Below are 25486 nucleotides of genomic sequence, written 5' to 3'. Positions count from 1 at the left end.
ATGCAAGCTGAGGACTTCCAGCTTCCATCAAGTGCTAATTGGTCATCCATTCTTCCTGATACACCTCCTGACCAAGTAGAACTAATCATGTTGGATCTTGATCATCAGTCATCAACTGACTCTTATGAACTATGAGGTAAATTTAAAAAAAGGGGGGTTATTTTAAAACTGATGTTACAGAGCATGAGCTGTAGACATTCCCTGTCTACTCTTCTGCTTTACTGGGGTAATATTGGTGAACATCACAGGTGGGATATAACCTGGTAACAATACTTGTGCATATTTTATATCAAGCATCTGCTATTACTTAAGCATTTCATTTCAAAACACTTAAGACTTTGTGCAGGTCAGGTCCCAGACATATTTCACACACATGGATTATCTGAAGAAAATCATTGAAGGGCAAGGCCCCGAAACGTGAACAAGTTTAATGATGTACAAAATGCCAAAATTTGCTTATCTTATTTCTGAGTCTACTTGCATGACAGCCTACACCTAAGTTTCCCAATTCTTTTGATTTCCTTCAGAAAAGAACCCTCAGAAGTTACATGAAAAAGGCCTTTCCGTAATCCAATGTTTCTTATAGCAAAATAAGCTACACTGAAGATTAAATGTTGGAAGCTACTTTTAGCCATGCTACTTGTAATATTTTCACTAAGAACATAAGCTGCAGATGCCTCCTAAGGTAAAAGGCAAGATGATGAAAGATCTGGAAAGACGAAAAGACTACCAAGATACAGCGTTTCATTACGTAATTCTATCCAGCGCTCCCCCTAGTGGCTTTACTCACACATCTGAGCATGAAGTCCCTTACGCACAAATACGCCCCAGCCTAATGACAGAATGTACCACTAATAGGATTAAATACCTTGTCATCAGATAAGTCGAACATGGCAAAATCCCTGTCACTCCCAGCAATTAGATCAGAGCACAGCCCCAGCGCTTCCCGACGCGGGCAGCAATTTTGCAGAAGAGGTGTTTCAGTATTAATGGTAAATATGTTGGTTTTTTACTTATCTTTTGTAGGGGGTTTGTTCCTTTGCAAAGTTGATCAATCTTTCACTATAAATGTAAGTTTACAATGTGCAAGTGACTAAATAAGTAAATCCAGGCTATAAATAAATGCAGGCTTTTAATTTACATATGCATTTGCAGCTGCTATATGCATCTTCAAGAAGGCTGCACTGGCTAGCAAAAAGGAACTTAAACACTGCATTCACTCAATGAGATGAAAACTATAAAGTGTAGTTGAATGGTTCCTAAAAAACAAATCTTTCTCATTAAACTGTTTCTGGGAGGGAAATAAAATAAATGGCATTTCTTCCCCTTATTTTGCAGGAGTTTCTTTTAATTTCTGATGTGTTTATTTTTAAGACTGATCTAATTGCCAGTTTCTTAGCACACCTATTACTGCCTTTGCTATGTTAAGTATTATCCTGGAGGACAATGCGTATTTGGAGATACGGATAGGAACAACATTCTAGAAATTTCCCTATTTAAATCTGGCAGCAGTGTTTAGCATAGAAACACTTGTAACATGAAATAACGATAAAAAGAGTAAAAGGATTTCATTATAGCACTGAGCATGTTTTGAAAGGTAAGAAAGAGAAAGAGTGAGCTCTATAAGCCTGCAGTTTTATTTATCTGTGTCCTGGTTCTATTACACCGCTGTGTAAACTCAGTAGAATGAATCTATTTAGACCTGTTTGGAATTAATCTATTAATAGAAACATAATGAATGAGGTCAGCTTCTTACTCATGTGTTTTCACTAGGAGTATCATTTAAGAGCATGTTATAGATCTGAGAAGTTACAGTTAGAGAAAAAAATAACAGGATTGTATTATACTTAGTAAAAACTGCACCTAGGCATTTGAGCACCATCAAGATGCTTACATTTAACTGTTTCAACTTGCTTCTTTAACAGAAAGAACATGAAGTCCTCTTGGTTATTTATAATACACTTGCTATGGCTGAATGGTCACCAGTGTGCACCGACCAGGCAGGAGGAAATGAACCTCCGGGAAAACCTGAAGAGTAAGTATGCAGAGGTGTGCTGGAAGCCTTCAGGCCCAGGTCTCCACCGAGGCTTGCTCTGGTTTGCTTTGCCTTCCACGCTCACTGGAGTCAAGAGGTTCTGTTTTTAAGTGTGGGCTGACTTTTGTGGAAGCAAAGTGTCCACGTGTGTGACTGGGAGATAACATCTGAAATGAGAAACTAGAGGGATTAACAGAGCCTCCCTTATAGAAACTGTTTGCAACATTTTAATAGGTTATTTGCTCCATCATAGATCATTAGAGTATAAATCAAACCTAACAATTAAACCACGTGATTTACATTTTATTATGCTAAGCTATAAAATGTAGTTAGTAGAAATAATTGCAATAGAATGACTTAATAAAGAAAAAAAACCCAGCTGTTATGCATGTACTCACCTTGAAGCATGGCTTTATTGTGTAGGTCAGAATCCCAGCAGGATCAGCCATGAAATATTCCTTAGCTTCAATGTATTTTAAAAATATTTCTGTGACAAATAGAATGCTAGGAGAGAGGAAGAAGGCTAAAGTAGAAGACATGAATGACACGTGCATGCAAGTAATGTGCACTTTAGTTGTTTTTATAGCCTCAGTAATATTCATAGCACTTTTGCAAAGAGAACAAGGGATTTGCACTCAGGCAGAGACTCGAGGTCCAATGTGAAGAACCACCTGCCTTTCACCAAAACTCTACGGCCATTATCTCACAGGAAGTCTAGAGATTATATTTTAGGAAAGTAGGTTGAAGACTCCTGTAATCCACATTTTCAAGCTGTTATGTGAAACTGTCACTGATTGATTTCAGATTAAGAATAACTATGTAGGTTATGTCACCAAGAAACTGATGAGCAATCCTAGGAGATTCCCAAAACCCAGGCTGAGGCCTTGAGCATCCTGCGCTCCTTGACCCTGCTCTCATCAACTCTTCTCTCAGCAAGGAGTTGAACTTTGTGATCTCCAGGGTTGCCTTCCAGTCTCAACTATTCTGGGGTTCAGAGATCAGAAATGGGATAGCTAAATACATAGACTGAGCTGCACACAGCTAATCACTGGACACGGCTCTGCGCCAGATTCTTATCTGATAGAAATTGTCTTGGCTCTGTTATTCAGCATTCACTATCCCATGAGTTGGCTCTGCATTCAGCATTCACTTCCCCATGAGTTGTAGGGAAACATAAAGCTGTTTCACTGTGTCATTAGAGAATAGTCATTTGTGCTAGTATTAAAATTGGATTAACTCGCTATATAATTTGGGTTTTTTAGCTTTATCTGAAGTTGGGGAGAAATACGTAGATGAAGAGGTAAAGAAAGCTTTGATTGGTATTAAGCACATGAAAATTATGATGGAAAGAAATGAAGATAAGCACATAGATCTGATGAAAACTTTGAAGAAGAGCAGTGAAGAAAAACAGGTAACAAGTGCATCTGTTTTCATTTGTCTGTTTGCTTCCTTGTTCTTAAAGTTGCACCTATTTTTAATCCAAGATGAAGCAGGTTGTACATAGATTTTAGTGCACCTTCTTGAAGAGGTAGAGTATGGGTAGACTCCCTTGGAGTCTCCCTTTTTCTGGGAAGAATGAAAACCACACTGTATGTACACTCTGAGGAGCAATCACATAGCAAAGCCAGGAGTAATAGGAAATCCCAGCTTCTGCTTTCCCTCCCTAGCAGAAGAAAAATCTTACAGCAGCTTTGTAAAAGTTCTCACTGCCTTTGTCCCTGAAGCAGGAGCTGGGCCAACAGACACCATTTTCTAGCCTTGATTCACATTTCTGAAAAAGTGAACATTGTTTTACTTTTTGCAGTTTCTTAAGAAAGAGTTTGAGTGTTTGCAGGAACATGGCATTCTAAGGCTCCAGTTCTCACTGAAGCTTTCAGTCTGCACTGACTATTAGTTCCAGTGAACTTAGAGGAAAATTCCATCTTGGCCCAGCTTGGAGATTAGTTTGAACTGTTCATATTATCAAATCTAAAAGCACATAGTAACTTGTTAACTTTAGGTACACTGGTACACTCCCATTATCCAGTCTGTTGTTGGTTCTTGCTGCATGAATTCATTTACCCAGAACTTATCCCCACAGTAAAAGTTTATGAAACCCTGAATAAGTATATTTAGAAAGATCAGAAATAATTAAACACAGACCATGAATATCACAATTACCAGCACTACCAAGGGCATTCTGACAGAAGTTTTCTTTTCTGTGAGACTTTTCTGTTCATGAAATACTGCCAGAAAGGAATACGACTGATGAATTAAAAGGTTTCTGCCATGCTTGGGAACAACTTGGAATATTGTTTGGAAACATAAAGTGTTAAAATATATTGCACTGGGAGAAAGAAATTAATGATGTGCAATCTACTTTTACTAAAAAGTTTTCTGTCTTTCCGTTGCCCAATCTGTTCTAAAATGCTTATTGCAATTGTTACTTATGCTTCTGCAGCAGAGGCAAGAAATCCCTTCCCTACAGCCTTTCCATTAGAATAATCCCCAAAAGATGGAGTTATGTACTTTTGAATACTTCTGCATTAGAGAAGGAATTTATGTATGGCAAGGACCTAAATTTGTGAAGTATCACAGGCCCTTGCAGAACAGAGCAGAGTAACAGAAAAGACTGTTTGGGGAACAGATGAATACTCAGTGTGGAGATAAAAGACTTGCATTGACTCCTGACCTTGTGAGAGCTTGAATGCTTTTTGCACAGAAAGCTTCATGGTTTTTTCACAGCCTCAACAATCCAGGTAGGCCGTAGAGATCTGTTTGGTTATGTAGGCTGCACTATGTTGTTGAGAGAACATCAGGAAGACTCCGTAAGGAAAAGCTTTTCAATTTTCAGTTCCTCCATATGTGATTGCAGCTGAGAAAACATCCTACCCCAGTAGTGAAGGATTAAATAACAAAAATGAGCAATCAGCTCTGGAATTAACATTCCCAATATTAACCTGAAAACTGCAATCAGCAGAATCTTTTTTCTTATTCAGGAAGCCTTGCGACTTATGGATGAAGTAAAGGAAAGATTAGAAGAAGAAGAAAGACAATGCCAAGTATCTTTGAAAAATCTATGGGATGAATGTGAATCTTGCTTAGAAAGTACCTGCATGCGATTCTATACGACTTGCAGACGTGGTTTATCAACATTTAGAAGCAAGGTAAGAAGAAATTTTGTATCTGGCAAGTGTTCTTGAATTTACCCAACAGTTTTAGAGAGAGCACAGCTTATGTTTGCAGTGGCCAGTCTGTCAGTGACATCAACTTACTAAAACTGATTGAATTTGGAAGGTCTGGAAATGCGAAGTAACCAGGCACAGCCTATAGTAAATTACATTTATTGAACACAGAGCTAAAACAAGTTCTGGGGCACCCTGTTGTGACACCGTGGACACTGATCATTTCCCTCCTGTGGAGTCTCACCAGATATACAGTGACGTATCTCACAGTAGGAGTTGCACTGCAATGCTCAATAGCTGTTTGGAAAAAATAATGCATAGACTATTTATGTTATGAACTGTTACTGTCTTTGACACTATTGATAACTTCCTCTGTGAGCTCAGTGTACAGGTATACATGTACACATGTATTTGGCACAGTGTTTCTTAACTCTTACCAGCTTTCTAATGCCGTAAAGCATGGCTCCACACAGCACTGCACCTGCTCAGTCAAAGGCACTGTGTCACAGCATGAAGCAGGGATGAGTAGCTGAGGTGTAGGGAACAGGAACTTCCCAGAGCTGAACTGTTGTTCAGTCTCTTCCATCATCAAATCATGGACTCAGAGACACTGTTTTATTGCTTTTAATGGGTTTCGGTTTGCAGAGGAATTTGAGCACTTGGCCATTGGTGAGACACAAGGGCGTTTATAGGTCACGGTGAGAACAATTGCCCTCTGTTCTCTACATGACACAAAACTACCACAGAAAAGTTTCCAAGATAAAGTCCAAACTGTTTGTTGGATAAAACCCAGAAGCCAGTACTAACTTTGAGCCTCAACAGACTGAACCAATTTTTCTCCAGATCAGATTTGTATCTAATGATTTAGACTAAATGAACTTTCACTAGCATCTTAAATTTCTTTGGAGAATATGCTGTGATTATGGTTATTGAAAGAGTCCCTTGTTTCTAGAGGTACTTGAAAAAAAATTTAGAGCTACTTCTCTGAGAGAAGAAAAACTGATAAGGCTGAGGGAGCCAGGCTTGTTCAGCCTGGAGAAGAGAAGGCTGAGGGGTGACCTCATTGCAGCATTTCAGTACCTAAAGGGAGCCTATAAACAGGAGGGGAATCAACTCTTTACAAGGGTAGATAACAGCAGTAAAAGGGGAAATGGTTTTAAGTTGAGGGAGGGAAAATATAGGTTGGATGTCAGGAGGAAGTTCTTTACCAAGAGAGTGGTGAAGAGCACACAGAGGCTGTGGATGCCCTGTCCCTGGAGGTGTTCAAGTGCAGGTTGGATGGGGCACTGGGCAGCCTGCTCTAGTATTAGATATGGAGGTTGGAGGCCCTGCCTGCCGTAGGGGGATTGGAGATTCATGATCCTTGAGGTCCCTTCCAATCCAAGCCATTCTATGATGCTATGATTCTATGATTCTTTGATTCTGTGATTCCATGACTCTGTGATTCTATAAACTACCAAGCAGCTGATCTCTTTCTTGTATGCAGGTTGAAGATTTTTTGAGGAAAATACCTCCACTTATTTTCCCTTTTCATGAAGATCAAGGAAAAGACATCCAGATTAATGAAAAGCCTGAGAAAGAGGATACTCAACTAGTAAAAATGGAAGACCTATTTAGCCAACTGTTATCAGACATGGGCTCAGTGTTTGACAGAAGTTTCATGTTTTTCAAGCAGATGCAAAAAGAATTTGACCAATCCTTTCAAACATATTTCATGTCTGATCTGGATTTGAGTGAATCCCCCAGCATGCCTGCTTTACCCGAGGCCACTACCAGAAATGATGGCTTACAGAAAGACTGGGGTATACCCGCCTTCCTGCAGACAGTCTTTGATTTCAGCAAGACAGTGTTTGAAGGTGTCAGTGAGGTGATTACTGAGGTATTCGATGAATACAGAGATAATAGAAGAGATTTGCCAGAACAAGCCAAAGGCAAGTGTTGGAAATAAAAATCAGCTGCGCTGTCAATGACATCAAACCTCTCAGGACAGCTGACTCAGGGCTAGTGGATCAGTCTGTGGTGCATTAATTTTACATCCTGTATGGGAGCTCTGGGGGCTTACTTGGTTAAATAGGCATGGGTTAAGCATAAATTCATTGGTTAAATTAAAAGGTAAAAATCATCTGGAAAACTCATAGAAATACTGCAGTGTGACTTGGGTGTCCTACACAGTCTGATTTTCATGGCATTGCTCTAAGTGTCTGCAGGAGTTTCTCAGGAGTTCCTGAATTCATAGCAGATGCAGGTTTTCAAAAGATTGACTGATAGGTCTGATATCAGCATTTGTCAGGAAGACTTGTATATCATATCATACTGACATGTCTCCAGCTCTAAAAATTCTGTGAGATGTCACAACATATCCCTGCCCTTGCCTGACAGCCGCAAGTCTTGCCCAAAGCTCCTGCAGCAATGTCATGTACCAGTCACATACAAACCAGCCAAGTGATTTTCCAGTAACCAGGAAAATTCTGGGCATAACTTTAGTATCAGGTGATAATTCTCAATGGGGGAAACAATCCTCAGTCAACATCTAGAATGCAAATAAGCTTTATCTTTCCTATCTTATTAATAAAAATAGAAATAAAAAATAATTGGCTGTCAGTGGGGAATACGCTACCATTTATAAGGGAATTATACAGTGACATGAATTCTTTGGAAGAAAACATGGTTTGCATCTTCTCCCAACCTCTGCTTTTGGAAGTTTAACTCCTATATTTTGCTTGGCACTCATATTAGGTAACAAACATGTATTTGTCAGGATGTTCAACTTAATGACAGTCTAAAAATACTGTAATTTCATCCTAGGTTCTGACAGGGGTGGCATGTTCTCGAAAATTGTGTCAGGACGTCAAAGGACTCTGTGCAAAGAGCTTCGAGAGAATTCCTCTGGATGCACACAGTTTCATGAGAGATGTCAGAAATGTCAAGACAATCTTTTGCATGGTAAATAGATATTTCTTGATGTATTTCTGCAGCGTGTTGGCCATTGGTTTGTACACCTTCAGGCTGTCACCTTCTACTGTGCTCTTTCCGTATTTATGGAATTAACATTCAGTCACAGACTTTTGACTGTGATTATAAATTCAAAACGTCCAGAAGATTTCAATTACCTTTCCCTGCTGTCTCCACACAGTGTCAGTATAACTCAGTTGTTAGCATACTGATGGAGATCCAAAGTTGTATACTCTATAACAAAATACCTATGGACATCGCTAGAGTTGCCATTCTCCAGCAGAGCAAGAGGTGAGGCAGCAATTGATCCTGCCTGGTGCAGAAGCGCCGAGCAGAAAGCGAGGAGAAGTCAACATTCCTGATGCTGGTTTCTCCTGCAGACAACATGGGCAGCTGGAAAAAATTCAGACTGCAATACCTAGAAATACTCTCAGGACTCCTGCTGTAGCATAACGTTACGGCTTATCCAGAGTTATTTATATCTTCAAAGTCACAGAAAACGCTTAAACTGAGATATCAGAGTATCTCCAGTGTGGCAGATGTTAATCATCCAGTGACATTTTGAAAAGAGTGTTGGACCATTTCCAACTCACTAAAATATCCTTTTGTCCACAGTTGTGTATTACACATAACAGTGTAGGACAAAGGGGAATGGTTTTAAACTAAAAGAGGGGAAATTGACATCAGATTTCAGGAGGAAAATTTTCACTGAGAGGGTGGTGAGATGCAGAAACGGACTGCCCAGAGAGGTTGTGGGCATCCCATCCCTGGAGGTGTTTAAGGCCAGGTTGTGTGGGGCCATGAGCAACCCGATCTAGTGCCCAATTTAGTGGGAGGTATCCCTGCCTGTGGCAGGGGGTTGGAACCGATGAACTTTGGGATCCCTTCCAACCCAAGCTATTCTATGATTCTTTAGCATGCTTGAAGATCTATTGCCAAGCAGCATGGTACAAACCTTAAAGAACTTAGCAAGTTGTAATACAGCAAATAGGATAATTAATCCATTCAGTCATTGCAAGCCTAAACGAAACCTACCAACATAGGTCAGTAAGAATTTGTTTGTTTTGTTTAGCATAGTTTAACCATGAACTCAGAAATATGACCCATTGCTAGACTTTTTTTGTAGTTTTCCTATATTTCTGTACTTCATATAGAGAAAAGCAAGTACAAGACATCTTGTTTTCTTATAAGCTTCACGTTGGCTGGTGTTTTTAAACAGATTGCCCAAATGTTCCTGAACTGCACATGAAGTTTGATGAAGCCTTTAAGCTGGTTAATCTCTCTGGTGAGCAGTACGAGCAGATTCTCCAGATGGTTCAGCGTCATACAGAAGACACTTCCTACTTGCTGAACAAAATGAAAGAAAGATTTGGGTGGGTGTCTGAGTTATCCAATATGACCATCGGACCAGAAAATATTTTCAATATAGTCAAGGTAAGGGTTACCTACTAAGGGGACCTATTGCACAGTACTGTCTTCCATCTAAGCCTTGCTCTTAGGTGTATTCTTGAGAACTGTGGATGTTCATATACATGTAAGTTTTGGTTTTACAAGATACAGTCCCTAATCATCTCATCTTGAATATACATTAATAATGTATTAATAATCCCTCAATGAGCTTAATAATCCTTCAGTGAGCTGAATCTCCAGAGATTAGAAACTATTTTCCTCTAAATCCTTTTAGTCAGGTGGATGGCTGACAGGCTAACCTAAATAATTGCTGAGAAGAGTAAATTGACACTAGCAGCTTTGACAGGCCTGCAATTACCTTCCTGGATAAATGTCACTGTACTAGCCAGCAATGCATCCTTACTGGATTGCTGAATATATAGCTACGTGTCTGTGTCTGTACCTATATATCACAAAGCTCAAAGAAAGCAAATGCTATGCAGGTTATTGCAGTGGAAGCTGCATATCATAAGCAGCAGCTGTCAATATGACTTGAAGTACATCATGATTATCTACATCTCACCCACATGAAGACATCCAAAGTAAATTAAATTGATTTTACTGGGCTGGGGACAAATTCTGTTCTCCCTTTCAACTCAGAAATCCAGTGCACTACTATTACTACATGACCTTTATGAAAATCCAGAAAACAAAACACAAGATCAGGAACAAGGGAATAGGCAATATTTAAGCATACTTTCCCAACCAAGTCTAAGCTATCTGCTCAGGAAAATAAAGCTACGGAACTAAGTCTGGTTTAGAAAAACACATAGGAATGCATAACTTCAGTCAAGCAAACCTCTTGAAATCAGTGAGAACAACTCACACACAGGTTTTCAGTACATGATCAGAAGCTTTTTGTAAATGTAGTTTATGGTTTAAATATTAACTTGCAGTTCTTAAGCTGGTCTTGCAGTGCCATATCACATCTTCCCACCACTTACAATAGTCTTTGGCATAAATTCGAGGCATCCACTGTCTTTTCATAAGAAAGTAATTTAAAGAAGGTAGACAAGATTAAAATACTTTTCTATCTAATTTTCCCTTACTAAATATGAAAGTAACCATAAACAAAACGGAAAGCACACAGCTATTTGTAGTGCTAATGTACTGATTTGCTCTCTTCAAGGTGGTACCTGGAGATGTTTCTGGAACAAACGAAACCGTGGTAGATGTGAATATTTTGACTTCACCTACTTTCACCATTAAAGTTCCTCCCCACTTAGACCCAAAGAGTGCAGAATTCATTGAATACGTAGCTGGAAAAGCACTGCAACTATATAAGCAGAATTTTTAAGTGGTAAGTTCATTTTCTCTCTTGTTTTACAGAGAATGCAGCTCTTCATAAGAGACGTTTACACTGCAATAAACATTAGTTGGAACAGGATTCTGTCATGCTATATTCAAGACTGTCTCTTTGGAAACAACACTTTGATTGAAAGACAAACACAAGTGTTACAGAAAACAAAAATAAATGCTCAGTGTTCTAGCCTGCAAAACACAGACATTATGATATTAAAAGACTTCACTTATTTAACTGTGAAAACCCTCAATCTTTAAGTAACATCTGGGATGAGGTAATTCAATGACAAATATTCCATCAGAAAAGAATTGCCTCACAACCACAATCCGGAGCTTTGGCATCAGATAGCATGTCTTTGCATTCATTAATCAAGTATAAAATGGAATTACCACTGCTCATCTTTTTTTCTCCTTTAATTTTAGGTTGTGTTTAATAGCATGTTCCATATTATTTTTGACAAAAAATGGGCTGCAATGTTGAATCAACATCATGATTTGAAAGAGCTGTTTTGCCTTAAAATTTTCACTTTATCAGTGCTCTACTCAGTGTAACATGTTAACGCTGCTAACAGAATCTGCAATTTGACTTGCAGGAGTGTTCACAGAAAGATCTTTCCCATGGCCTTCTAAATAATTTTGTAGGAAGGGCTCATGGAGATCCTTCTCCATGCTTAAGAGATTGGGGAGGGAAGAAACAGGCTGCAAGAATGAACAAATTTTGTATTCTCTAATCTCATGGAGAAACTCCAGGAAAGGTAGCAGAGTTCTTAAGTGGCATCATGTTGCTACTGGCATCACACTGCCATGGAGCTAGCCACAAAGTCCCAGCGAAGTCTCCAAGATGTGCAGCTCTGGTGGACTCCAATGCTCACAAACAGATCTTCTAGAGGACATTCTTGTCATTTTTTGTCATTCTTTTGATGAGAGATTCACAATTTTTCAACAGATGAGATAAATCTCTACCATCAGAGAGGCTGAGGTGGCCTACAGAATTTAGACAGAATATGATAAGCCTCACCATGAACTCTGATTTAGGTTTATGCTGGTGAAATTATATGAGTATTATACTCAAAACATATATTTTCCAATAGTTAGAAGCGTATAAAGTGAAATGCTCAGCATCATTTATGTACTGCTTTCCTTCAAAATTCTTTCTAACTTATACTTGGTATTGATAGCATATACTCTTTCAGATAATGTAAGGCTAAACTTCGTGGTCTAATGATGACAATATAAATTTCCTTAGTGTGATTATGATTTTTAGCCTCAATCTCTAGTGCAACACAACTTGTGTAGCCATCTCATGCCTGAGAAAGTGTGGTAGCACTTATCTCCAAATCGCAGTACCATTTTCTGTTCTGTTTGTGCAACAGATTTGGGCTATGTGGAAGCATGACAAAAGGAAAGAATAGGAACTCCGCAAGAAAAGAGGAAGATCTACAGGAAGGGAAAAAGAGAGAGAAAATCGTTTCAGTCTTTCTTATGTGTCATATACGTTTCCACAGCAGGATATTTGTACATTCCCCATATACAGATTTTTCCAAATCTTTCTATCAAAAAATAAAAAAAAATGATCATTTATTTTCTTTTCTCCTAGGAACGAAGATGTGGGAAATCTCAATCCCCGAACTCTCCTTAGGTGAAATACTCCTAAACTAAATGTTCAGCTATTTGTTAAATAACTACAGTTAAAATAGTTGCATATAAATAAAACTTTGCTTAATAAATACCGTGACATATGAGCTAGCAACCGATGACTGTAGCAATCTTTTAATTGAAATACAAATTCAAGCCCACTTTGAGAGACATTTATTTAAATAAAATGTTGTTTATGTTATGTATTAGGTGATCTTTGAGGAATCATGTATGGCTCCGGTTATGCAAAGATTTAAGGAAATAATTAGCTGTAAACATGCAAATAACTCCTATTTGCATACTTAAATTCAAGGCAAATTTTTAAGCCTTTTCAAAATTGTTCCCTAAAGATACTGCGTATTCAGCTAAGCCTGAAACAACCAGATTACCATATGCATATAGCATATTATTTTCCAATGAAAATGCCCCATTTCTTCTTCCAGTTGCTTTTGATGTTTGTAACACACATTAAATGACTTTTCTGAATATGCATAAATGAATAAGTCTTCTGCCTTTAGCACTTTTTACTTGCAGTTTGCCTTTGGAGCCATAATTAACAGGGAACCCTTTATCAGAAAAGATGTTTGTCTTTTCCTACATTGTTGTCTTTAGCTTGCATGGTATTTGCAAATTATATTCACTAAAACAGATACAGCTCTCAGAAGCAAAGCTCTAGGTGTTTTGGTTTTATTGGCTGTGATTGAACATTTTTGCACACATTTACATTCACCATTTCCAACTGTATCTTTGCAAAATAAAATGTATGCATTTCAAAATGTATAAAGCCACACAGGAGACAAAAGGGAAATGGCAATTTAATTGTTTTAAGTAGTGGAAATGATCCGTTTTCCTGTCTACAGGACAAATATATGGGAAAAAAAACGTTTTCTAGCATACAGTTCCTGTTCCTTCAACTTCTTTTATATTACGGAACACTAATCTTGAGAGATTAAGCAGCTGTAACTCCTGGAATCACACCTGTTGTTAGAAAGTCGGGCTCTATCTGAGAGATGTGCATACCTCAACCAAACACTTAACTACTAAGATCTCCTATTACAAAGAAATATTCAGAGAAGAGCTGGTCTGTTTTGGCCAACAGAGAGAATAAACCTCGTAAATCTTCAGATGACACTATATCAGGAACTGTGCAGAAAGCAAAATTCAGAACATAAAACTATGCTGAAAAACAGGCGAGATGAGTGGATACTGGCAAGGTGAAACTCAACTACAGCCAGCACTGAGTGTTGCCCTTAGAGAGAAGGTACAGCATAAAAGCAGCCCAAGAGGAGTGACACTGGAGGCCAACTTGAGTGGGGGCCTGGGATCCTCAGTTCAAGAAAGACAGGAAGCTTCTAAAGAGGGCCCAGGGGAAGGCTACAAAGATGATGAGGGGCCTTATGAGGAAAGGCTGAGAGACCTGGGGATGCCTAACCTGGAGAAGACAGAGAGGAACCTCATCACAGTTTATAAATATCTAATGGGGGGAGTCAAGTGAATGGGGCCAGGATCTTGTCCGTGATGTGCAGTGACGGGACAAGGGGCAATGGGCACAGACTAGAACACAGGAAGTTCCATAAAAACATGAAGAAGAACCTCTGTACTTTGTGGGTGATGCATTGGAACAGGCTGCCCAGAGGGGCTGTGGAGTCTCCTTCTCTGGAGATACTCAAGGCCCCCCTGGATGCTTTCCTGTGCAACCTACTGTGGGGAACCTGCTTTAGCAGAGGCTTGGGCTGGATGATCCCTTCCAACTCTTGTGATTCTGTGACTGATGAAGCAACATTCAGAATCTCTTGACTGGTTAGGCAGCCAAGTGGAAACTAGATTCTCCCATACTTATCTCAGAACCCCCCCTCCCCACAGCTGCATTTGCTGTCTGAAAATGTCAGCCTCACAGGAGAACCGGATGTGTTTTCTTCCAGTTTTGCTTGCACTGCCCTTAGCCCAAATAACGTTCACTTCAGGCATGTATTTTTACGAAGACAGGCTGCTACAAGCTCTGAGTGTAGGCTTTGAGAATCCTCTGTGTGCCAAGGACGCATTTAGCTAAACGTATGAGATGCACGATGTTAGCACGCACCTTTATAAATGTTAATACAATAGTTGCCGCTGCTATACCGCCCCAATGCCCTTGCAGCCCTCACACCTCGCCCACCGCGATGAGGACCAGACAACGGGCGGCCGCGGTCCCGCCCTGAGCAGAAGGCGGCGCGTAGGGCGCCTCCCGGATGGGGCGGGGAGAGGAGAGGGAGGCGGCAGCCCGCCCCTGCGTGCCTCTGCGCGGGAAGGAAGGGTTTTGGCGGGCTCGGCGGGCGGCAGGAACGCGCCCGGCCGCGCGGACCGCTCAGGTCGCCTCCCACCCGCCATGCCGGCCGCGGAGGAGCCGTCGAGCGGCCTGGAGGGCGGCGAGCCGCAGTACCTGCAGCAGGTCCGGCACATCCTGCAGCACGGCCACCGAAAGGAGGACCGCACGGGCACCGGCACCATCTCCGTCTTCGGCATGCAGGCGCGGTACAGTCTGAGAGGTCGGCATCTCCGGGACCCGCGGTCCCTCCGGCTGCAGGCTGCCCCGGGAGCTGCCCGCAGCCCCCTCAGCCCCTCCCGTGCTCGCCCCCGTTCTCTCTGAGAGGCGACTTCTCGCCCCGAGGCTCGGCCGCCATCTTCTGCCGCCCGGCTGCAGGGCTGCACGGAGCTGCACGGAGCGGGGCCGGCTCGGCGCCCCCCGCGATGTTTTCTGCATTGCGGGAAGAAGCAGGCGGTGGTTGTGGGTCTGGAGCCCGGCCCCGCTGCTCTCATCACTGATAAAGTAAGCAGGGGACCTCAGTGCAGGGAGAGCCGTCAGTGCGATAGATCCTTATAATATTACCTTAAGGCTCTGCTTCCCGTTGCGAATACATCTGCGGCCTTGTGTGCTGAACGCGTGTAGGTCCACACCTCCATCTAGCGCTGCAGTGCCCCTGTCAGTCTTGGTCCCAGTAAGAGCATGGCACGTCCCTTCCCAGCAGCAAACCTCTGTGTCAGACAGGGGCATTGCCTTCCGTGTGCTGAAAAATGTCAGTTATTTGGGCAGATGGGATCAGGCTCTTATAAGCAGTGCCTGGTGACAAAACAAGGGGCAGTGGGCACAAGCTGGGACACATGAAGTTCCATCTGAGAAAAACATGCATTAGTCTGAGGTTGACAGCGCTGGAACGAGCTGCCCAGAGGGGCTGCAGAGTCTCCTTCTCTGGAGATTTCGAACTGACCTGGGTGCTTTCCTGTGTAATCTACCGTAGGGAACCTTTAACTGGGGGTTGGAATAGGTGATCTCCAGATATCCCTTCTAACCCCTAGGATTATCTGTTTTCATCCCAACAAATCTGATCATCTCTGACACCTTGTAACTTTTTCAGATCAGTTCCCACTGCTGACAACAAAGAGAGTGTTCTGGAAAGGAGTGCTGGAGGAGCTGCTGTGGTTTATCAAGGTGCTGTATCTGGATGGCTCTATCAGTAGTAGGCCTGAGAATGGCATCAATCTGATGTGCTGGTGTGAGATGGGTTAAGGAATTTGATGTAAGTGCAGGTGCTTCTGTTCGTACAGCAGAGCAGCCCATGTGTACAAGATTGTTGTTTTCAAAACATTCCATGTATTTCAGTGAATACTATTGCATTGCTACAAATCAGAACATTTTTTACTTCTCTTTCTTTTTAAGGGAAACAGTCTGGTACAGGGAGAGCTTTTGCTGCAGTTAAAAAGAGAGTTTTGCTGCCTGATGGAGTCTTTTATTAGTGTTTACGTAAGAAATAATAAGAAATAATATTGTAATTTGCAAACAGTCTAATAATTTGCTTTTCAATAGGTAGGTAGCTTGTATTGATTTGAACAGAAGCAAGCAGTGAGGAAACACAGGTGCAGTAAGACTGAAGTAAACACTGGTCTATTAAGTAGTAAAAAATGACATCCAGTAGGGCTAATTGCAGCAGTTAAGAATACTAAAATTCTGTAGATAATATGTTGCAGTACAAGTGTTCCTTGAAATGTTAGCGATTACTTGAAATAGTAGCGATGTACTGATGTGGGAAAACCTAGACCAGGGCTTGCTAGACAGCAGGACTCACATACACAGATATTTTTTAAAGTATCTTTTTTTCAAAGATAAAAGACTGTGCACTCCCCAAACAGAACAGTTGTTATATTGGATTTTTGAGTGTGCTGTTTGGCACTCACTACAGAATTCAGTGAAACTTTTCTAGTTCATTTTGCCATGTTTTTCATTTTTGTCATGTTAACAAAAGGGACTTTAACTTCATTAGAAGTGGCTTGGGAAAGACACTGTCTAGGCCATACTTTGATTTTACGAGAGTAAAATCTTGTTCTCTGTAGATGTGTATGTGAAATTGTATACAGCAGGTGACCTTGAGACTGTACTTTTTGTGAGTTAAACAACAGCTTCGCACCTCAGGCTGAAGTCTGGTAAGGTATTTATAAGTTTTGTTCTGCCCAAGTGCGAGGGCAGCAACTAGTACATTAATCAGATTGTCCATCTTTTATGTTAAAAAAGGAGGAATATTGCTGAGTAGCAAAGCTTAATGCTTCTGCATCTAATCGTGTTCTGGGATTAGAAGGTAACTTCATACTGTCTGTATTTTGTAGGGTTCTACAAATGCCAAAGAGCTCTCTGCAAAAGGTGTGAAGATTTGGGATGCCAATGGATCACGTGAGTTCCTGGATAAGCAGGGGTTTTGCACCAGAGAAGAGGGGGACTTGGGACCAGTTTATGGTTTCCAGTGGAGGCACTTTGGAGCAGAATACAAAGACATGCACACAGGTAATCACATAAAAATGCAGCCTTGATTACTTAGTGGGATGACTGGAACCTCACTTCCAGAAGTCTGTGGGTGGGTTGTACTGTTAAAAGGACTGTTCACGCTGTGGAATGAAAACAAGAATGAATAATCTGGGAGTGAATTTTGCTTTATACTTTTAAATTAGCTGAATCTAATTATTGTGAAAAATTTAGCTTTGTATGTGATAGTTTAGTATTTATAGAACAGAGGAATCATACATAATGTATACGTTATTTTTGCTTTAATGTAGAGATGGTATGGTCACCAGTAGGTGGAGAGATGCATTTCTGTACTGCAGTCCAGAACCATAATCTAGCTCAGTGACAGCAGTGGAACAAAGGCTGCACTCTCTGAGTGCCAACAAAGGATGCTAATTCCACAATGAAGTAATGTTAATTCCATGATGCACTTGTGCTGGTAGGAAGTGGTGTTAGTTCTGTATGTTCATGGGACATTGTGGAAATTAAATCATAGAATCACAGAATGGCCTGGGTTGAAAAGGACCACAATGATCATCCAGTTTCAACCCCCTGCTGTGTGCAGGGTCACCAACCAGCAGACCAGGCTGCCCAGAGCCACATCCAGGCTGGCCTTGAATGCCTCCAGGGATGGGGCATCCACAACCTCCTTGGGCAACCTGTTCCAGTGCGTCACCACCCTCTGTGTGAAAAACTTCCTCCTAATATCCAACCTAAACCTCCCCTGTCTCAGTTTAAAACCATTCCTCCTTCTCCTATCACTATCCATCCTTGTAAACAGCCATTCCCCCTCCTGTTTATATGCTCCCTTCAAGTATTGGAAAGCCACAATGTGGTGAAGTTGTGGGGTTTTTGCGTTTTACAGTTAGAACAAAGCACGATGATACTATAGATAGAACAGCTGTAATGAACTACAGCATGATGCAGCTTCTATTATTTTCAGTGGAATTAATTCATTAAACTTACTTTGAAGTGTTTGGGTGGTTCTTTCTAAACCGTTGAAGGAGAGGATGTCAAAAACAAAACTTAGGACTGCCATTAAAAGAAAAGTAAAAAAAAAAAAATATATATATATATATATGTACATCTGGTAGAATACAATTTATTTTTTCCTCTTGTATTTTTTTGTCAATATGTTCTCAAAGTTGACATTAGTTACAGTTACTGTACTTACTATTGGCATATTGACTACTGGCAGAGTACAGTTTTACCCTACCATAAGTGGTGCAAACAGTGAACTAACAAATGTAAAAACTTAGTAAAACGTTTTAGCTTTCCTAACTTAAAAGATCTGAGTTACTCGTGTACTACAGAAAAATAAATGAGATAAATTTCCATTGCTAATGGATTTCATTATGTTGCGCTACTAATGCATGAATAATTAGCTTCAGGATCTAACAAAACCATTTGAAAAAGTTTCTGGCACAGTGCTGCTGGTATATTACCATGTTGTTTGCCAACCAGCTTGGGTCTCTCTCTGCAACTGTAATTTGGTGTTGGGTTGCAAGAAGAGTTATTAGAAAAAATTAGTTACCAGCCACGCTAATTCACTGGCATGAGTCAGAATAATGAATAACAACTAATGACTCTTTTTATGGTGGTATCCATTCTGCTGTTAATTCCAGTGAGATTCTCTATAATTGACATCGAGCCTAAAATCAGCCAGCAAGGGTCACTGGGTGAATTGTAATATCCTGTGCCTTCTGGCTCCGAGTGTTTTGGAAATTTAGTTTTCATAAATGACCTTGGTGAGTGCTAGATAGATGTATGTATTTACTTGTTAAAAGCTTTCTTCTTTTAAGCATTCAAAGAATGCATGGCATTCTGTGTTACTGGTCTGGATGTGATTTTTGAATTTTTTTTTGAGTAGGAGTACTATAGCACATAAATTTAAGCTGCAGACAAAGGCATGTACTACAGAAACAGGATGGGAGAATTACTTTAAAAAGCATGAATATGAGGTTTTCATTTCTGTTGCTCATTCCAATTCAGCTCTGTCCTTTTTAGGTATCATGAATGTCATCATTCATCGTCATAACGCGTTTTGTGCAATTAATATATTTGTATCACAACCTTTGTTTCCTGGGATGTAGTGTAAGTGCAGACTTCTAGTTTTTGATGCTTGGAAGAAGACTTTTTAGATAGGAATCGTCCCATTTCAGTGGATGCTAAAGGTAGTGGAAGCACTCAAAAGAGATAGTTGGACATATTGTAATACAGAAATGAGAACTTCACAAACCTTAGAGCAGCCAAAGAAAGACCAAGCATAACCTACGCTTGGTGAGTGCCAACAGATAAATTTAGTTGCCTTCAAAGTTTCAGTAAGATCTTCAGAGGCTGTCATTTGCTTTCCAGTGGGATGTGGGCTGGGCTTTAAAAATAGATAATGATTTGAATCTGACTTAGATCATATTTGGTATCTTTCTTCAGATTATTCCAACCAAGGAGTTGATCAGTTACAAAAAGTGATTGAGATGATCAAAACCAATCCAGATGACAGAAGAATCATCATGTGTGCTTGGAATCCCAAAGGTACTGAACCGTGCATAAAGGGAACATTATAAAGTATATAGACTGTATTCTAAGTACTGTGTCAGCATCAGTTCCATGTTACTGCATTTCCTTATTCTTTGTAAAACTAGCAGAAATGTAGGTCACCAAGTATAATTGGTCAGGGGTTGTCAGTTCTCCTCCTGCTTAATTCTTGTGCTCAAACCTCGAAACTTTTCAACTATTACTTCCAAGTTTTTATCTCCAGGTTAAAGTGAGGGATCTACATGGCTACCAGTGCCTTTTGACATACAGTCTCTGTTCAGAGACAGAAGTTACGTTAACAAGGTTAAAAAACAACAAAAATAAATATACCAAAGCAATGTTGTTGTTGTTGGATTTTCTTTTTTAGCCATATATTAAATAGTAAACTTAGAAAAAAACATAGAATTTGAGAACAGAAGTGTTATTTTTAGTGCAGTCCTTCTTCTTGGGCATACGTTAGCCTGTTCACTTTGAAGGATTATTTCTAAATAAGAGCTAGGGCTAGTGGTTGTTTTACTTTAGCAGCAGTAGATCCATACACCAAAAAAAAATAATAATCCCCCAACATTCTCCTTTAGTGTCTCTGAAAGGGGATTCCACATGCTGCTGCTGCTATTTTTAAGGCTAAATGTTCTCGCATATTGGGAGTGAGTTCAAGTTTTACTTAAACTAGCTGTAGGTTTACTGTCTTCACTTTAAGTGTAAACACTCTTATTTTATTTTCTGAATTTATTTACCAATGATTAGTCAGTTTTAAATCTCAACAAGCAATAAAGTTACATTGCAGTGAGAAATGTGTAAGGTAAAGCGGCTGTAAGTTGCTTTAGGATGCATGCTTAATTTTGCTCTCAAAGTCTTCCTTTAGGGAAATAAATTGGCTCCCCTAGGTGAGTAAGGCTAAACTGCTGTGCAGCATTATGGCAGAAATCTGTTCTATAGAATATCTGTTTATGACTTTTCTGATCAAAAAGCCCAGGAGACAGCTGGTCATGACCCGCTCTTAATTGCTTAGGCAGCAGGTGCTCTCTTGTCTAAAGAGAAGCAGCAACAGAATGATGGCCGTATCAAGCTGCACTACCTCCTGTATCTCGCTGTGTTTGTTCAGTTTTTGCATTTTCTAAGTTTCTGACACTAATGTGGTTTTATTTCTTCCCCCCTCCCTTCTTCCTGTATTGTAATTCTTAGATATTTCTCTGATGGCCTTGCCACCTTGCCATGCTCTTTGCCAGTTCTATGTTCTAAATGGCGAACTGTCTTGTCAACTGTATCAGAGGTCTGGAGATATGGGACTAGGAGTGCCTTTCAATATTGCCAGCTATTCACTGCTCACATACATGATAGCCCATGTCACAGGGCTGAAGGTAGGCTGTTTAATCATTTTATTTGAGACTGTCTGAAGAGTGAGGGATTAAAAGACTCCAGTGTCATATTCAGGACAAACTGAAATCGTAGAATCACAAGGTTGGAAAGAACCTACAGGATCATCTAGTCCAACCACCCTCTTGTTACCATTGCTACCACAAGCCACTAAACCATGAAATGAATGTACTGTTCAGGATCTTGTGTGTGTGTGTATATATATATATATATATATATATATATATATATATATATATATATATATACGTATATATATATATATAAAAAAAACTACATTGTTTAGGAATTGCTAAGTCACAGAACTTGCAAGCCTGCAAATTGTATGTGGATGCTCTTGAAGCGCTTTGGAGTTTATCTTGTTGCTGACACCTCTGCTTCCACAATGTACATTGTTCAGCAGTGGCTAAAGATGCTAGTTTGAAACAGCTTGAGCAAGTAATACATATGAGATGTGAAACAAAGCTGGATACCACTGCTACATCTGTTTGCAATGGATGAGCTATCTAGTGATCATGGATGATCAACTACTGACTGAGATCAGTAGTATTTGTTCAGTCACTGTAGCTATCATGTATTCTCCTTCCTTTTCAGCCTGGAGAATTCATACACACCTTAGGAGATGCTCACATATATCTGAATCACGTGGAGCCTCTAAAAGTTCAAGTAAGTACTCATTTTGTGTTCTTATACTTTATTTTCCACAGTGCTCATCAAATACCAAATTGTCTCAATATTGTACGTACTGTTTTCCAGATGCTAATTTGCATGGCTTTTTTTTTTTTCTTCCCCATTTCTGCCCTAAAAATTGCATTTCCTGAACTGGTCTTTAACCTATGTAGAATTTGTATTTATTCTTGTTTGTAACAAACATGACTGAAATGAACATCTGTATGCGACTCCAGATCAAAATGGACTATTCTAGAACTAAGTTAAAGATCTTGAGTCCATACCCCTATTTTTGACTTTGTCATTACAGAATTTTAGAAAATCATTCTGCCCAAGAGGATAAACACAATAAAATGTCTTTTTAGGTATATCAGGAAACGATAATTTCATCAATTCAAATTAGTTACTCAGTTTCCTTGGATAAGGCCGTATTTTCTTCAGGAAATAATTTAGTGCAGGAGAAGAAAATAAGAATTTTAGTTGGATTGAGTATCCTCACCATTCATAGAGCTCAAAACCACCTCAGGAAGTAGCTATTGGATTGGGCCCTAATGTTCCTGTGAGAAATTGCAGCGCATTTGATGCACGTCTTCATCAGAATTTCCAATTTAGTTTTGTCTGGAAGGAATCTAATTTGCATCCACTAGAATAGCTCTGCAAACTCATACTGCTCACAGTGCAGTTGGATGCTGCTGCACTCAGTCAAAATACTAAAGTAGATTATGTCAAATTGTATTGTAATAATTTTTTTTTAATGCTTTCTTGGGAAAGAAGGAGAATCTACGTGGGGAAACCTGAATTTAGATTAATGAGATCTAATTTATAACATAAAGTCCTTGTCTCTTAAGTATGTATTACTTTTGTGCAATTAACCTAGGACATGCTTTTATTTTAGCTTCAAAGGGAGCCCAGACCTTTACCTAAACTCAAAATCCTTCGTAAGGTTGAAGACATCAGTGACTTTAAGGCAGAAGACTTTCAGATTGAAGATTATAACCCTCATCCACCTATTAAGATGGAGATGGCTGTTTAATGCTATTAAACATCTTCTATTAATATGGAAATCTACTTAAGCTACTTTGCTTCCTTTGTTCTTAAATTTACAGAGTTTTTTAAATATAGTTCTAAAGGCATATGCTTTAGTATTGAAAAATAGACCAATGTTTTCTTCATTACTAAGTTGTAAGAACAAATATGTAGGCATGGAATTTACTGCTGTTTTTTCTATCTGCTATGAAGCAGAGTAGAATTCCTGGCTTCTGCTTATCGGACAATGAATTTGGATTATTTATTCCTCTCTAAATAATGCATTTAGTATGCAAGTGTTGTTTGGGAGATACTTTTCTACTGGTTATTTCATTTGACTGTGGCTGTTTCAGTTACTATTCAGCTATTATTTCTGAGCTGTATTTGCTTACATGCTTTATTTAGGACCGAAAAAAAGAGCCTTTATGTACAACAGAAGATTCTTTCATAGAGGTCCTTAAAATAATTTGTTTAATAAAACTTTATTTTTTAAAAAAATCTTTTGGAATCCATGTTTAATTTTAATATGCTTGCAGTAAATAAGAGTTGGAAAGCAAAGGGGCTACAGGAGAGCTAGGGAGGGACTTGGTGTAATGGCATGGAGTGACAGGACAGGGGAAATTGGCTTTAAAGTAGAAGAAGGTAGATTTAGAGTAGATATTAGGAAGAAATTCTTTACTGTGAGTGTGGTGAGACACTGGAACTGGTTGCACAGTGAGGTTGTGGATACCCCCTCCCTGAATAGGGCTGTGAGCAACTTGGTCTAGAGGGAGGTGTCCCTGCCTACAGCAGGGAGGTTGGAACTAGATGATGTTAAGGGTCCAATTCAAACCATTCTGATTCTAGGATTATGTTTGAGCAATCCAATACACGCTACCATGGGCAAGAATTTCCTGTATGTCCTTACATAGAACAGTCAACTTCTACTATTAAACTAGTTGCATCTTTCTACCCTTATTTCCTACTGAAACTATGTTCAGGATATTAATACTAATCATTGTGTTTTGATTTCCAGCTAGTAGGACTAAACCTAAATTATTGCTGTTTTTTCTCTGATGTAGCCCAACCAATTCCAGAAAGAGGATATCATTGCCTTTTTAAGTGCATCAAATGTAAGCAAGCCACTGCTTCTCAGAGAGGTTCTCCTTATTTCTTAGTCTTTCTTGAACAGAGATGAGCAGACCATACATGTTATTCCAGCTGAGGTCAACCTAGAAACATGAAAGGATCAAGCTGATTTTTTTCTGAGGCTGCTTAGTGTGGGTGCTCAGTAACCAACTTAAACAAACTTGGGCCTTTGCCTTCTTTCAAATTGCTGAACTCAGAGATTCATTCAAGCAGTTACTTGTTACTGTGCCTAAAAGCCATGTCACATGCTCTTCCCTGTACATTTTGTTCCAACCCTAATAGTCTTACATTTAGAAGTAATCTAGTTAGGCTATTCAAGACCATCTCCATTAGTTAGGATGTCACCCATCTCGTATCATGACCATACTCTTGTAAGTTAGCAACTGTTGAGCATATTTACAGTCCTCCTAAAGTACAGGGAAACAGAGTAAGTTGCAAGTTCACTTAACCGTGCTGTCCACACTTAGCAAGTTAAGTTCCTTCTGCTGGAAACCAATTTATGCAACACTTCAGATAAGATGCAATCTGCAGGGTGTTCTAGCAAGCGTAGCCAGAGGGAATGCATAACAAAATGACTAATGGCTTGAGTGAAGTGAATGAGTCTCAGTGAAATGAACCAGTACAGGAGAAGAAAGAATTAAAGAGTAGTCCAACTGGAAAAAAAAAATATAAATCTTAAGTACTACCTTTGTGAAAATGGTGTATTCTTGCGTATGTATGTACATACACAGCATGCTTTAACGCAGTAACAGACCAGTATACATCTGGAAGAGCTACAGCTTTTCTGTGAAGGAATCAACTGAAATATCACCTTTATCAGGACAGTTTACTACCGATAGCAGTTGCTGAAATGATACACACACTTTTGAGTCCAAGGTAGTTTATGCTGCTCCAGAGATGAAAAATATGTAAGGTAGAAATGTTTTACTATGCAGCAGGCTTGATTGAGAATAAAAACGTAAGCACACTTTAAATTAATAAGCATTAGACTTCTATATTTTCAGGCCAAGAAAATGAATATTCAAAGAATCTGAATACATAGACTTAAACATGAGGTACTCAAAGGATTTACAGGGCGTGAAGCTCGTTCAGTTCTGGCAAACAGGACTGGTATGACTGAAGGCTGTATTTAGAACACTGGTGTAGACAAAACACAGGACACTGCTAGATCTTTTGGGAATCCCTGAAAGGAACCCAAAGGCCTTTTGAGAGAAGGATGTGTTCTTACACTTAATTCCTGATAAATAAGCTTCCTACCCCTCGTGTTTTCTATCTGCTGACTTAAAGAGTTCTTCAGGTGGCACTGAAAATCTGTTCACTACAAGCTCTGTGCATCCACAGCATTTCTGAGTCCTTGCCATTTGCCCTGTTGACTGCTACTCATTCTACCTCAGAATCTGGCCCTTT

At 39.8% G+C, this 25486-nt stretch overlaps 2 protein-coding genes across 2 annotated transcripts; both read left to right on the top strand.

The window, feature by feature from the left end:
* The first annotated feature begins 794 nt into the window (after positions 1-794).
* CLUL1 (clusterin like 1) lies at positions 795-13315 on the top strand. Its single transcript, XM_052704385.1, has 9 exons — positions 795-992; positions 1926-2035; positions 3298-3446; positions 5014-5181; positions 6686-7130; positions 8005-8142; positions 9371-9585; positions 10730-10900; positions 12500-13315. Exons 2-8 carry the CDS (start codon positions 1933-1935, stop codon positions 10895-10897), a joined length of 1386 nt encoding a protein of 461 aa, XP_052560345.1. The 5' UTR covers positions 795-992; positions 1926-1932; the 3' UTR covers positions 10898-10900; positions 12500-13315.
* A 1332-nt stretch (positions 13316-14647) lies between these two features.
* Positions 14648-22973, top strand: TYMS (thymidylate synthetase). Its single transcript, XM_052704384.1, has 7 exons — positions 14648-15062; positions 15930-16003; positions 17173-17347; positions 19775-19876; positions 21065-21240; positions 21851-21922; positions 22821-22973. The coding sequence occupies exons 1-7, from the start codon at positions 14663-14665 to the stop codon at positions 22956-22958; spliced, it is 1137 nt and encodes a 378-aa protein (XP_052560344.1). The 5' UTR covers positions 14648-14662; the 3' UTR covers positions 22959-22973.
* Positions 22974-25486: the final 2513 nt, after the last annotated feature.

The sequence above is a fragment of the Tympanuchus pallidicinctus genome, unplaced genomic scaffold (genome assembly GCF_026119805.1).
Source record: "Tympanuchus pallidicinctus isolate F22 unplaced genomic scaffold, pur_lepc_1.0 scaffold5, whole genome shotgun sequence".
Taxonomy (NCBI): domain Eukaryota; kingdom Metazoa; phylum Chordata; class Aves; order Galliformes; family Phasianidae; genus Tympanuchus; species Tympanuchus pallidicinctus.
The sequence above is the reverse complement of the archived record's forward strand: the minus strand, read 5'-3'. Positions and strand labels throughout refer to the sequence as shown.